Here is a 13,897-nt window from a genome sequence, read left to right as displayed (position 1 = left end):
TTCTCAGAGCATTTTATTTAAATATGCTAGCGGTATGTTATGATGATTTCAAGAAATATAACAGAAAGTGTTTCTGAATAGAATCACTCAACCTTTAAGCTTCATAAATGATGAGGTTTTTAAAGGTTCATTTTCATTAAAAGATACAATAAAGATAAATATTTAGCTTCAAATTATCCACTCGATGCACAAGTTTCAAACCACCAACTCTGTGTTGATATTTCGGATGATTATGTAAAATGCATTTTAATTCTAATTCCCTTCCCTTTTAGAAGAGTCCTGGATGCAGTGATGGCACATCAACCTCCTAAGTGCTCTCTGTTTGTTAAATGTCCTCATGCCTGGCACGAAAACACACCAAAAAATTACGAATAATGCCAAATGAAAAGACGGCAAAGTAGTCGTGTGAGCTCTCAGCTTCAGGACCGGAGCCAGAAAACCTGACACTTCCTCCACTCAGTACAACAATGCTTCTTTCAACCATCCAGCATCTTCTTAGTGGACACAGCAAGGGAAGGAAAAGGACAATCATGCAGGGAAACAGCATATTGTACATGATTGCAAAGATTTCCCCAGTTGAAGTTTCACAAAACAACTGCAGGGGGTGAAGAGAAGCTGCAACGTTGTGAATACCAAAACAAACACAAAGTCTCTATTCATGTCAACCTTATTTTCACAGCTGAAGTGTAACAAACTTATCCATTATTGATCTTTGGAGCCAACTTTACTTTTTGGTGTGATTTCCTCGCATATCTGGGGAAAAACTCGGTCACTTTTTAGACAAAGTGTTTAAATTAAATACTAATTATGGACTCCAGCATTACGCTCACAGATATGTGACTTAGCTTGTTACACTTGACATCATATTTCCATGTGATCATTAATCTGCGACCAGATGAGTTACTTGTCTAACATTAGGGCAAATAGACAATTTCCTTGTCATATTGATGCAACAGGCGGCTGTTTTTAGGAGTCCTTCTGCTATGGTAGGTGGGTAATTACTGTCATTGATTAATAATCCCGGGCCAGCCCCATAATAATCAGTCCCACATGTGCTCGGCCCTCTTAAAGGAAAGGCTCATTTGCCACTGGGATTCACAGACTAAACTGCTTAGTGGGATGTAATGGAGAGCAATTTTCCTGTCTTGAGAAAAGAGAAGAAAAGCCCGGTCATTTTCCATCAAATCTCCAAACAAGGACAACTCTGATTTCAGATCAACGGCTCTCTTCTCCCTGCGGGTAATAAGTAGTTTTCCAGACCACGAGGAAGCGTTCTATATCGCTTCACCGGTTATTTTTGAGTATCATTTTGAAATTGCAATCCATTTCTGACCAAAATAACACAAATTGACCCGCGTAATCCTTTAGTTGAGATGAAATACAATACACCGCAGGGAAATCTCCTCAAATGACGCTTGAGACTCCATAAATGCTGTGCGATCAAGAGGAATGGGCTAAATTCTTAGCATGATGGATCACTTATTTCCATGCATTGTTGGCAAAGTCGTTAGATGACTGCCGAGGGTTCAGCGTGAAGCCGGAATCCCTAAATGTAATTAAAAGCAAAGTCATTTACAGTTTTGTTCTGCATTATTCAGGCTTTAGATTTCCTTATTTCCAATTATATGCAGTGAACTGGATTTCGGAGACGCAGCCCCCCCCACCACCACCACCACCACCAAAGAAGAGCACAATCCTCTTGAGAGATTTATGTGTTTATAGAAAATGATGTTGCCTAATGTTCAGGCAAAACAGGGAAGAGAATGCCCAAATTGGAAATACTGGTGATTGCCAAGATGTAAATGGTAAATGCTCCATCTGCCTGCGCTGAGCCGCCATCTGCAGATATGCGTCAGCAGAAGCAGTTTAACGTGAGTGTGGGTCCACATGTGCATAGAGAGGCCTGCTGGCATCTTAAAGATGCAAGTATAAAAATGGACATTTAGAGCTTCTTTCCCTGTGGTATTTGTCACTTTAACAATTTAAAAATATTTGCATTCTCACCAACAGAGAGTCTCCAGAAAACACCCACTATGACCATTATAATGTTAGACAACAAGATGTGAAAACTAACTTTCCCTGCACATCTCAATCAGGCAGATTTCTCCAGTTTCTCTTTACGAGGAGAGAAAGCTGGAATGTAGCTTTTTTTTTTTAATTGCTTGAAAAATATGTTTGTGTAGTTTCAATAGACCATCTGTCAATTATCCCGATGAGCCATCTACTCTGTTTAGTGACATGAGGCTTAGATTTAATCATTTGATTAAACAAATATTAAAATTCATTTTATGTCAATTTTAATCAGTTGGTGCATTTAGCTTTAGCCACAGCAGCGGGGCCATTAATGACATGACATTAACTTTCAATTACTCTGACACACACACACACACACACACACACACACACACACACACACACACACACACACACACACACACACACAGAGCTTTTACCCTTTTGTGCTGCGCCTACGTGTAACATCCCGGGATTTAGGGAAATTAAAAAAATGCAAAAAAACTTACTTCATGCAGCGATGAGGGGGTGTGCAGACTATTATTTAAGATTTCACAAACCGAAGATTGTTGTTTGGCAGTTTCATAACGTGCGTGTAGGCGGAACAAATAAGTCAGAGACGGAAATGAACGGACAAAACGGGAGACAGACTTCTGGAGACGGAGTGAGATCTCGTGTCGGAGCGGGGCGCCCGCGAAGACAAGTCAAGCAAGCGGTTGTCAGGTTTCAAGAGCGGTGACCGCGATCGGAGCAGGAAGATAATAAGATGATAGCGGCTGGGAGAAAAGATGGCTCTGGTATGAAATAACACCGCGTTCAAAAAAAAGAACGACACAATCTGTAACGTTTAATCAGCGCGGGGGACGGTGTTTGGGCCCAGAAGATAATTACAATAACAGCACCCAGTGGCAGCGTGATTGCTCCCAGGTGACATCGCAGGTTATTAAATTGTCACGCTGCACCCTGTTTTTGGCGCCGCAGACACTTGAACCAGCTGCCCACAAAGACCCGCTCGCAGTTTATCTGCTCCATTTGTTTGACATCTTTACGACACAGCGTATTAACACAACCTAATTTCATCTGGGCCTCAATGTCTTCTCTTGGCTGTCTCGTGGAAATCCTCCAGGGTTAGGTTAGGACTGCTGGGACGTTCGTCTCGACCGAATTACACCGAGTGACATTTGTTCCATCCGATCGTGTTTTCCATTTCAAGTTGGGGCCCCCGGTGGCAAACTTTGAAAAAGTCACGACACATGCAGCACCGGCGATTAACGAAGAAAAGAGCTTGGAAATGTTTGTTGTATATGGAGTTCACTTCCATATACAAGAGAGGAGACAAACCATAACCAAAACAATCAATAAAGAAAACAAAGAAAAGAGTTCTGTCCCTTTTCTGATCATTTCTGGCAGTTAGAGTTATGTGATCCGTGAAACAGAATAAATCAGGGATGAAAAATCAATCAAATTAAGCAACTAATAGCTCCCTTAATGTCTTTGTTTGTGTGCAGACGATACTCCCATCCAGCCATACAACAAGCACCAATCATATTCATTATCCTCCAAATAACAAACTCTCCATTTATTACAAATTAGCTTTTCAAAAATCGACTAAATTATGATGAAAATGTTTTGGATGTTGGACATTTAAAGCGTCTCACTCCCACACGTTGGAGTGGACGCTAATGACCCCGATCGTTATGTGCAGGTATGCAAGTGTGTGTGTGTGTGCACTTCTCCATAGAAACTATGACCTCAGTTGCTTTTTAATAATGCATGCACAAGCATACATGAAAAAATCCAACATTTATGCAAAACCATATATATTTTCTGTGTCAAAGCAACAGTGCGGTCCACCAGCTGGTTCAGCAGCCCGTAGGTTGGAATAAATGAGGCCGTTTCATAAAAAAACAAAACAATATAGATGAATGCTGGATTGTATAATGTTTCGCCGCTCTAATGTTTACCACTAAATCTTAATGTTCGCTAACTGTCAGGTGATGTAACCCGTTTTTGATGAAGCAATGTTCCTGCAAGGCACCGGGGCACACATAAAAGGACAAACAACAACAACAACAAGCACATTAATTAACTGACAACTCACATTTTGCAGGGAGATCGTAGCCGCAGGTGATCTTGGCTTTGCCGGTTTCACAGCCGTTTAGTGAGTGGCACTCATCATACAGACAGGAGCCCGCTGCTTTGTGTATGCAGCCGTCCACTGAAAGACACAAGACATGGAAAGAGAGGTGAGCTCCAACTGTGTGCTTTATTACGTCAAATACAATAAGGGTTTATAGGAAGAGGGCCGACAACATGCTGGTAAGTTTGAGCCCTGACTCTCTGGCCGTTGCCTGTTGCTGGTAAATATTGACGAGCTTAGGAATGAAATTAGCCGGGCCGGGATCTAATAACGCCTCGGCACACAGTGAAAATGAGACTGTTCTTCCTGTAATCCTTCTGCTCTGTCAACAGCCATATACGCTCGGATCATTAACTGTGTTTTTTTTCCTGCCTGGAGGATAGGAATCTCATATCTGTCCCGCTCCCCTTGTTATGATGTGGATCTGTGTTCTGATTCTGTCCAATCCCCTTGTTGATGTGTGTGTCCTGGTTCCACGGACCCCCCCCCCCCCCCCTCCCCCCTTCCTAAGGTTTTAATTTTTCCGGGTTAAGGCCGCGATACACGTGATTGATGGCACGTCTTACGCGAGAAGGCAGATAGATAGAAATCCACATTATCCGTCTCTGAAAGGCTGACAAGCCTCCAAGAGCATGTTATCAATCACACTGAAACATCATAAAATCCTCCTCAAGTTGTCCTGTAAAAATCCTCACAAGCCATTAAAGGATAACGGAGCCAGGAGGAGGAACAGTAGCAGTTGCAAAAACAGACGTGTCTCTTCTTAAGTTTCTCTTTGTAAAAGACTCGGCTGACGAGAGGGAACGAGTCGAAGACTAGCTTGATCCATCAAAGCTTAAACGCCTTAGGAGTTAAGACAGCCTTCAGTAGAACCGCTGTTTACATATTCTAAACCGGGGAAGAGAAAATAACAGATTTAAAAAAAATCTGAATCTATTTTCCTGATAAAAGACAAACTAATCACTATCTTCATCTTCATTGTATAATTATTCGCGAGGGGAAAACAAAAAAAAAGTGTATAAAAAGGCTGAACATAACTTATACATTATCTCCCCAAAACTTCACATTGTCAAACACAGACAAAAGGTCTTTTTGATGAGGGATGGTCCTTTTTTCTGAGCTCCTTTCAATTTCTCAGGGATGAGTCAACGACAACAGCTGGGCGGAAGATTTTCCAGCTCTATCAATCATCTTTAATGGACTGAGGGACAGGCGGTTGACAGAGACGAATCCTGATGGCTTTTGGAAAAAGTAACACGAGTCTGACAGTGATGTGGATATGAGGAGGTATCGCTCCGGTGACAAAAGGGAGCTACTTAACACAACGCACAGCAGATGTGGCTGTGGGCTGCTGGGCTCGGCATTTCCACAACATTCACTGTGCAAACAAGAATGTCCGGGATCATCAGCCCCACTTATTTGCATCATAATCGCTTCTTAACATGAATTTGCCAAATGCTGATCTGAGAGCTGTGGGACCGTGAGGATGCTTCTCCCGCCACAGAAGAAAACATTTGTTCCAGCACGAAATGAGAAGAGAGTTAAGCACCTAAATGTGTTCACCTGCGTCAGCAGTGACCGATCAATATATTCTAACGTCTCCATTCCTCCCGACAGCCTTCAAATGGAGTGTTTGTCTGTGTTGAATTGATCCAGTCTTCCCCAGTGTTATTAAACTTTCACGAGCCTTCACATGAAGTTCTAATACGGCTGAAATGTTTTAAATAAAACCTTTGATTATTCATTAATACTTCCTTCTATCGCCGTCTTGTTTTACATACAATATCCCATGATGTATTTTTAGAATATGCATCAAAAAGCATTTTGAGTTGCGCTTTTGGTGCTTCTGGATATATATCATCTGAAAGCAGTTTTCCCTTTTGCGACAGAGGAAGAGTCCCAAGGCACAGAGAGGAAGTTCACATACGGAGCTATGATGAAGCTATGATGAAGATGAAGTTCTGCCTGGCTTTAAGCTGCCTTTTAAACAGTTTGTAGGCGGCAGCTTCGTTCTTTGAGTCTCATATCTTGTATTTCCTTCTGTGATATGTTGGACACTAAGTGGATCCAAACAAGGTCACAACGATATCTTTTTAATGTGTCGTTGAAGGCTGAATATCACAGTTCTACACCACAAACCTCCACTTTAAAGAGTAACAGGAGCCATTTCTTCCCGGCTGAAAACCTAATGTGTATGGGTATTTAGTAGGGGTGAGTAAAAATATCAATATGGCAATATATTTTATTTTATTTTCAATATTTATTCCAGTGAATTTCATGGGAATTAATCAAATAAAGAGGCTGTTTTGAATGAAATAATTTGACTCAATTTGTCCTCTGATCAATATCATCTGATGTACATATACTTTATTTATATCTCAATATTGTGATATTGTGATACGTATCGTATCGTGACCAAAGTATCGTGATACGTATTGTATTGTGAAGTTCTTGCCAATACTCACCCCTAGTATTTAGTAGTGTTTCTGATGGATTTTAAAGGATTTGAATTCTACATGTTGTGTTATAAATACGCATAGTGACTGTCCATAAATGGTTGAAATCCATTCAAAATCTATTTTATTTATATAGCACCTTCCAAAAACAGTTACAAAGGACAAACTGAACACATTAAAAAAATAACTAAAAGCGGATATAAAACAATAAAAGTAAGTGGTGTGGATAGACCTACCAATCAGAGAAAAGAAAAGTGATGTGGTGCAGAGTGATGTAATGTAGCATCAATAAGTCTTTAACTGTTTTTGATTGACTCAAAAAAACACCCAGAAAAGTCTTCAGAAAGTGTATCAACTCACTTTCACGACTCAAATGGGATTCACCAGTTTTTAGAAGATGGGAAGATGAAGAAAAACAAGCAATCTGAACTGAAACGTCGGCATCAACAGCATCAGATGAACTGGAGTCGGGAGTCGCAGGGGGCTCTGAGAAGGTACAGTGGTTAAAACCCGGCTCATTAAAAGTGACATATGTAGGGTTTGGTGGATTTCGTGAATGCGTCACGCCACAGCCGCTACAACAGTTGGCACATAAAAACAGCCGACCATCCCGCCATGTCGATTTTTATATCTGTTCTCATTCTAGTTCTATTCTCCGCACGCATCTGCCAGAGCAAATAAAACACGAGCTTGCAGATTCCTCTGCTTCTCAGGCAATCATTCATGTGTGAACGCAAATGTGTATATAGTACAGTAAAAATGCTGCATTATATTGGTCAAGGAGAATCTTAAAAAAAGGAAAGAAATGGAACAACATCTAATAAATATACACTTCTTATGTATTATAATTAGGGGTGAGTATTGGCAAAAAACCTCACGATACGATACGTATCACGATACTTTGGTCACGATACGATACGTATCACAATACGATACCACAATATCACGATATTGCAATATAAATAAAGGTGAAAACACAAGTACCTGTATATGTACATCAGATGATATTGTTCAGAGGACAAATTGAGTCAAAACTATTTCATTCAAAACAGCCTCTCCATATTATTAATTCCCATGAAATTCAATGGAATAAATATTGAAAATAAAATGAAAAAGGATAAAGTACTGCATTCACAACACGTCTTAACACATATCTTTTTTTTTTAAATCAATCTTTGGAAATCAATATTGTATTGGGCGGCAAAGTATCGCGATATATTGCCGTATCGATATTTTTACCCACCCCTAATTATAATGCATATCCATTCGGGCTCTTACTTTGAAAAACTTCTCGATACAAGCTGATATATAGACGGAGACACTTCAAGAGCAGGAATTCATCCTGCTTGAACAGGTGTAAAGGAAACTATGAACTTTTCATGGTCATATAGGGCCAGGCAGGTTATGAAAATGTAATAATGCCCTCCTCTAGTCTGCAGTGTTCCCACAGGAGTCCATCCTTCCCCAGACACTTCCTCTCATCACTACCAGGCATGGCTGATCTCTTACCTATGAGCACTTTGGGAACCCGGCCAGCAAAAGCATACAAGGGTTCTGTGTTTCATCTCGCTGTAGCCGAAGAGTAAGATTGTAGATAATAGTTCCAGCTTCCATTTCGCCGCTCCTGCTGTTCATAAGCTACAGCGAGCGTGAAACTCTCTATTTTTTCTCTTTTTTTTTCATGCCACCGTGTGTGTCACGAGTGCATCTAGTGTCAGCGAGTCCCTACAAGCCTGGAAATCTGTTCACAGTGCCTGTAAATGGAGAACAAGATGCTGAACCGATCTGGAAGATTGCCAAGAGTCTCGGATGCTGCTGCTACAGATTTAATTTACCTGCTTCACGGAATGGGGAGAGTGCCTCAGATGCATCGTGGGTAATATGTGTGTTTGAGAAATACATATTTAAAGAGAGAGAGGAGCAGGGAAGCATAGAGACAGGGGGCGGCGAGCTTTCAAAATCTACTTTGTCATTTCAAATTCAATTGCAGAGTGGGTTGTGACACAATCAATAGCGTGATTGTTAATACATTTATCAACGTCCATTATTTAGACGGCTCAACCTGAGGATCCGTGAGTGACCCACATGCAATTTGGCCGTCCATTTATTTTCTCATTTAAGTGGGATTTCTGCATCATCCCCTCATGATTTCTACATTATGGATGCCTGCAACGTTACAAAGGCAGCCTCGGATTCTCATTACATTCAGTTCAGTAAGGACAGACAGACAGACAGACAGATGGTTGCCCATACAGTTGGAATATTTTGTTTTCAGATACAATTCTCTGTTTATTTATATTTATATATTTATATATTTAAAACATCAGTTTGACCAGGTGCAGTGATTACATTGTGTCACAATAACCCAGGTGAAAAACATATTCATGCGTTTGTTTGGCGCTATAAAAGACAGGACATTTGCAAATTATTCCAACATTATGGGCCTGTATATATAGATTATATGTTTATATATACAGTATATATAGTATACAGCAATAATACTGTGTTATCTACTAAATCTATACCACAATGCTAGCTTGTTACTAGATATTGATCCCGAGGGAAATTCAAGCATCCAGTAGCAGCTTACAAAACACACAACATGACAGACCAACATATATAATAATAATAATAATAATCACAACAACATAACTAAATAAAAGAAAATCTAAAAACACAAATATCACGTTAAGAAAGTGCCCTGTTGTCTGCACATGGTAATTATCCCGTAGACCTTAGCCAAGTGTGTTTGTGCTGTAAAAGCTCACACGTGTCTTGTTATCATGCATGTGTGACTGAGTGGTTTCAACAGGAGCCCTGAATCACTCAGTAGGTAGAACGCCATTATGTCTGTGTTCCTCCTCCATTATACTTAGACCAGTAATCATATTCAAATGCCAAAAGAAGAAGAAGAAGAATCACGGTGCATCTATCCTGATGATGATGATGATGATGATGATGATGATGCACCTGCATCCCAGCATTGAAAGGTGATCAAAGAGACCTCTCTCTGTGTGTGTGTGTTTCTGTCTGTCTCTCTCTCTCTCTCTCTGTGTGTGTGTGTATGTCTCTCTCTCTCTCTCACTGTGTGTGTGTGTCACTCTCTCTCCCTCCCTCCCTCCCCCTCTCTGTCTCTCTCCCTCTCTCTCTCTCCCTCCCTCTCCCTCCTTCTCCCTCTCTCTCCCTCCCTCTCCCTCCTTCTCCCTCTCTCCCCCTCCCTCTCTCTCTCCCTCCCTCCCCCTCCCTCCATCCCTCTCCCTCCCTCCCTCCCTCTCTCTCCCTCTCTCTCTCTCTCTCTCTCTCTCTCTCCCCCTCTCCCTCTCTCTCCCTCTCCCTCTCCCTCCCTCTCCCTCTCTCTCTCTCTCTCTCTCTCCCTCCCTCTCTCCCTCCCTCCCTCTATCTCCCCCCCCTCCCTCTCTCTCCCCCTCCCTCTCTCTCTCTCTCTCCCTCCCTCTCCCCCTCCTATATTTCATCTCCCCGTTAAGACTTCTTTATGGAGGACATTTCATTTAACAGGCTTAATATTCAGGCGGCAGCATCTGCTTCTGTCCACCCCACTCCTGGGCTTCCTCTGGCCCCCGTTGAAAAATACAACAGTTAATACCTCATCTATCTCCCCTTGCAGCCCGCCACCACCGCCGCCACCACCACCACCACCACCACCGCCGCCGCTGCTTTCGGGGCCGGGGCCTATGTGGGACAAAACATGTATTCATGGTCTCCGAGTGGCTCGCTCGGGGAAGCGTTCTCCCACTCCACGTAAAGTCCGGCCCACGCGGCTAATGAAGATAACTCTGAGCGGCGGCTGGACGGCATCTCTCTGAACTCATAACGGGAACAAGGAGAGAGTGGGGAGACGGATGTGGAGAGAGACAAAGCGGACGAGTGGCGTGTGCACGCGTTGGGCGTGCGCGGCGGTCCGGAGCAGTTTGAATGAGTTACTCAGCTGTAACCTTGGCTCCTGCCATTGTCGAAGACACCCCTCGCAAGGCTCCGTTCCCACATGCATTAAGGGGGGACTCAGCAAAGCTCTGCTTACTCTCCCGGGGCGTTCTCTCAGGCAGCCGGGAAAAAACCAAGGGCTTTCAATCGCTCCCTCAGACACAATGAATACCTGCTCTGCTCTCATTACAATACCCTGCTTTTCAGAAATAGTGTCAGCTGCAATTTTCTCTCCTAATTATTTTCCGGCTCCTCCGAGGGTTGGGTTCAGGACTGCAGCCAGAGGAGGCAGCGCAGGAGGGGAGGGGAGAGTGAGCTGGATTCTACCTGGCAGGATGTGGAGAAGCCTGAATATCAGTCCATAATCTAGCAGAGGGGAATAGAGGGAGGCAGGCCTGTGTGGCCGTTACCTGCTGATCCTGAGATCCCTCATAGGTCGGCGAGGTAGGAACTCAAACTTCTATCCATGCTCTCTCTCACACTGGGAGATGCAGTTTACATACAAAAAAACAAACATATTCCTGTAACTCTTATTCCCTCACACCTATTTTTTTTTGTAGTATCCATGGCAACAACATATTTCTTCTCTCTCTCTCCTCACAGCACTTTCTTTTTTCTTTTTCCTTTTTTCCTCCAGAGCTGATCAAAGCCCCTCCACAATTCCACCTCTGTGATTTACGACACCATTTTCTACTCAACTAATTTCACAGAAGGAGATAATGACATGGATTAGTTGCTAATCAAGTGCCAATCAGAGATCTGGCTGAACTAAATGTCAGGCGGAATATGTTCAAGCTATTGTGGTTACTCCCTCGTGATGCTGGATTATGTGTCCTAATCACAGCAATTTTGGATGCAACAGGAGCCAGAGCTCCCCTCTCTACTGTAACCAGCTTCCCCAGGAAAGGGGAGAATAATCTCCAGTTTACCTGTAATACCCACGCAAACAGGGGATTTCTTGGGCTAATAGAATGCCAGGCAGATAGGCACAGATGTTACTCTCCAAAGTGACACATAATACCTCGGGCTTGCATGACTCACCCCCCCACCATCCCCATCCCGACACCCCTGTGTGAGCAGGAACCAGAGTAAATGACACGACAATCACAGGTTCCACTACAGCGTTTAGGGGGAAACCCTGTCGTTATTGTTGTTAAGGTTCAAGTGGAAGTGCTTTTTTCTCTGGCATAAAAGAAAGAAAGGAGGCCTGCAGTGTGAGCTTTAACTATTCTAACACACTGTGGGCCGCATCAATAACAGAGCGGTTTGAGGCGTATTTAGGAATCTGGACGAGCGGCTGAAAGTTTGATAATTTGGATACGTAGACGAGAATCCCCGGAAGCAAGGAACTTTCTCTTTAGTTGCTTAATAACAGAGGATTGTGGGTGGCCCTGTGTGCTTAAATGCAATGATTAAGAGAAAAATCCAAAAGACCTAAAAGTAGTATGAACAAGAACAACAAAGCAACTTTGATCCGGTGACTGAACGGATCCAAACACTTAGATGATGTACGGAAATAATCCACGGCTTTGAATCCATGTCACAACCTTGCTCTGTTTCCACGGCTCCTATTAATCTCTTTCATATCGCGGACATAATAAGTGGGATCACCGCAGCTGCTTATGTACGAAACCACAAGCAGCATCGGCACGGCACATTTCCACCCCCCGCTGACGCTGTAATTGTGGGTTTGGCGTCGCCGGAATGTATTTCAGTGTACCATAACAAATATGCACTTCTATCGGTTTCCAATTGTTTTAAAAATATAGTTCTCGCTAATGTTTCCATGGCACCCGGTTGAACTTATGTAGATGTTGATCACGCTGACATTAAGCCAGCGGCGTTCAGCTGACTGCACCCAGACAGAAGTATGTTACCTTCCATAATAAGGAGAATGGACGGTCATATTCAGGCCTGTCGTTGGATGTGTGGAGCTGCTGTTCCCAGAGTCGTAAAAAAAAAGGACCGTCAGGTTAAGTTACCCCGGCTCATGTGACACCGTCGTTGGAAACCTGGTGTCCGACAGCTGCGGACATCTCGGTGCCAAACCCCAACCGTGCTGAACCCCCCACCGCCCCCTGGACAATAGTGACCCCGGGGCCCTCACGTTTTAAAATGTTGTTTTAACTTCTCTGCCTTGCCGTTGAAGCGTTCCCCGTCTGAGGTAGCGGAGCCGACAACCTGATGTACGCCGTCTGCATTCCTGACGTGACACCGGCTCTGCTTATTCTGCTTAACGGCAGCTCTAAACACACAATCCACTGCCGAAGCTCCTATAAAGCCATCCAGTACAGCTATCAAGTGTAACTAATTACTCAAACCTAAATCCAACCCCATAAAGAGTCCACTGATGTCTTAGTGACAAATTATACTGAGTTGATAGAACAAAGTATCAACAAAGGATTATCCAAATTAGGGGTGACAAGCTGCCCAGTGTGGCTCCCGGGTCTCTTTTGTAGTCTGCATGCCTTCACTATGATGATGTAGATTTCCTCCCAGCACGGGGAACCTGGACGGAACCAAGCGGACCGGCGTGCACGGCGTTCTCCGTATCTGTGGGCATGCAGGTGCATCATCAAGGTAGTGGAAGAACGGGTTGAACGGGTCAACAACGTCTTCTTCTTCTACTCCATCCAGGCCTTTCATTTCCACGTGCGAGGTGCTCCAAGAATCACAGATAAACACAAACCTTCCCCCCCCACGTTTCAATATCACACTCATTTTTCACCTTTGACTCCTCATCCAGTCTCTTATTACGGACGAGCTCTCTGTCAATGTGACTATTATCGCCTCCTCTCCCAGGTTAATTACCTTTGGCGCCCCGGCTTTACTATAACTGCCACGGGAAAGAGAGCCCAAGTGAAGGAGAATGTCAGCGGAGTGAGAGACTCTCACATCTTTCCCTTCCAACCAATCCGGAGTGCAACACGGGCGTTTGATTTTTTTTAGAATTGTCTACGGGTTAATTTCTTTAGAAATGTAAAGTCACTTGTTTTTTTGTGGGGTTTCTGGAAGGAAATCAAAGCATTTCAGAAACAACTTGAAACATTATTAAGAAAAACAACATGACATGCAGCTAATTCTGACATCAAAGGGCTCTCATAGTGGTGGTGGTGGTGGTGGTGGGGGGGGTAGTCAACAGGTAAACCCACAACCACCAGGAAGCGTCTCCCATCACTCAGAGTGGCACCGATCTCAGTGGGAGATCACATGAGATGTGTTTTATTTTTTTGCCAATTATAAAGGATGATCTCACTGCTGAACACCCCCCACCCCCCCCCCCCCCCCGTCCTGGACTACATCAAGAGTCAGACCCAGATGTGAATTATTGATTAGCTACATCATG

General features: G+C 43.3%; 1 protein-coding gene across 3 annotated transcripts in view; it reads right to left on the bottom strand.

Annotated features, from left to right (window-relative positions):
- macrod2 (mono-ADP ribosylhydrolase 2) overlaps positions 1–13,897 on the bottom strand; it is a 382,263-nt gene that overhangs the window by 216,993 nt on the left and 151,373 nt on the right. For all 3 annotated transcript variants that reach the window (XM_084021577.1, XM_084021576.1, XM_084021578.1), the window contains exon 5: positions 4,115–4,231. In XM_084021577.1, coding sequence (XP_083877703.1) covers positions 4,115–4,231 — 117 coding nt within the window. The remainder of the gene's footprint in view (positions 1–4,114; positions 4,232–13,897) is intronic.

Source organism: Eutrigla gurnardus, assembly GCF_963514095.1.
Source record: "Eutrigla gurnardus genome assembly, chromosome: 11".
NCBI lineage: Eukaryota > Metazoa > Chordata > Actinopteri > Perciformes > Triglidae > Eutrigla > Eutrigla gurnardus.
The sequence above is the reverse complement of the archived record's forward strand: the minus strand, read 5'-3'. Positions and strand labels throughout refer to the sequence as shown.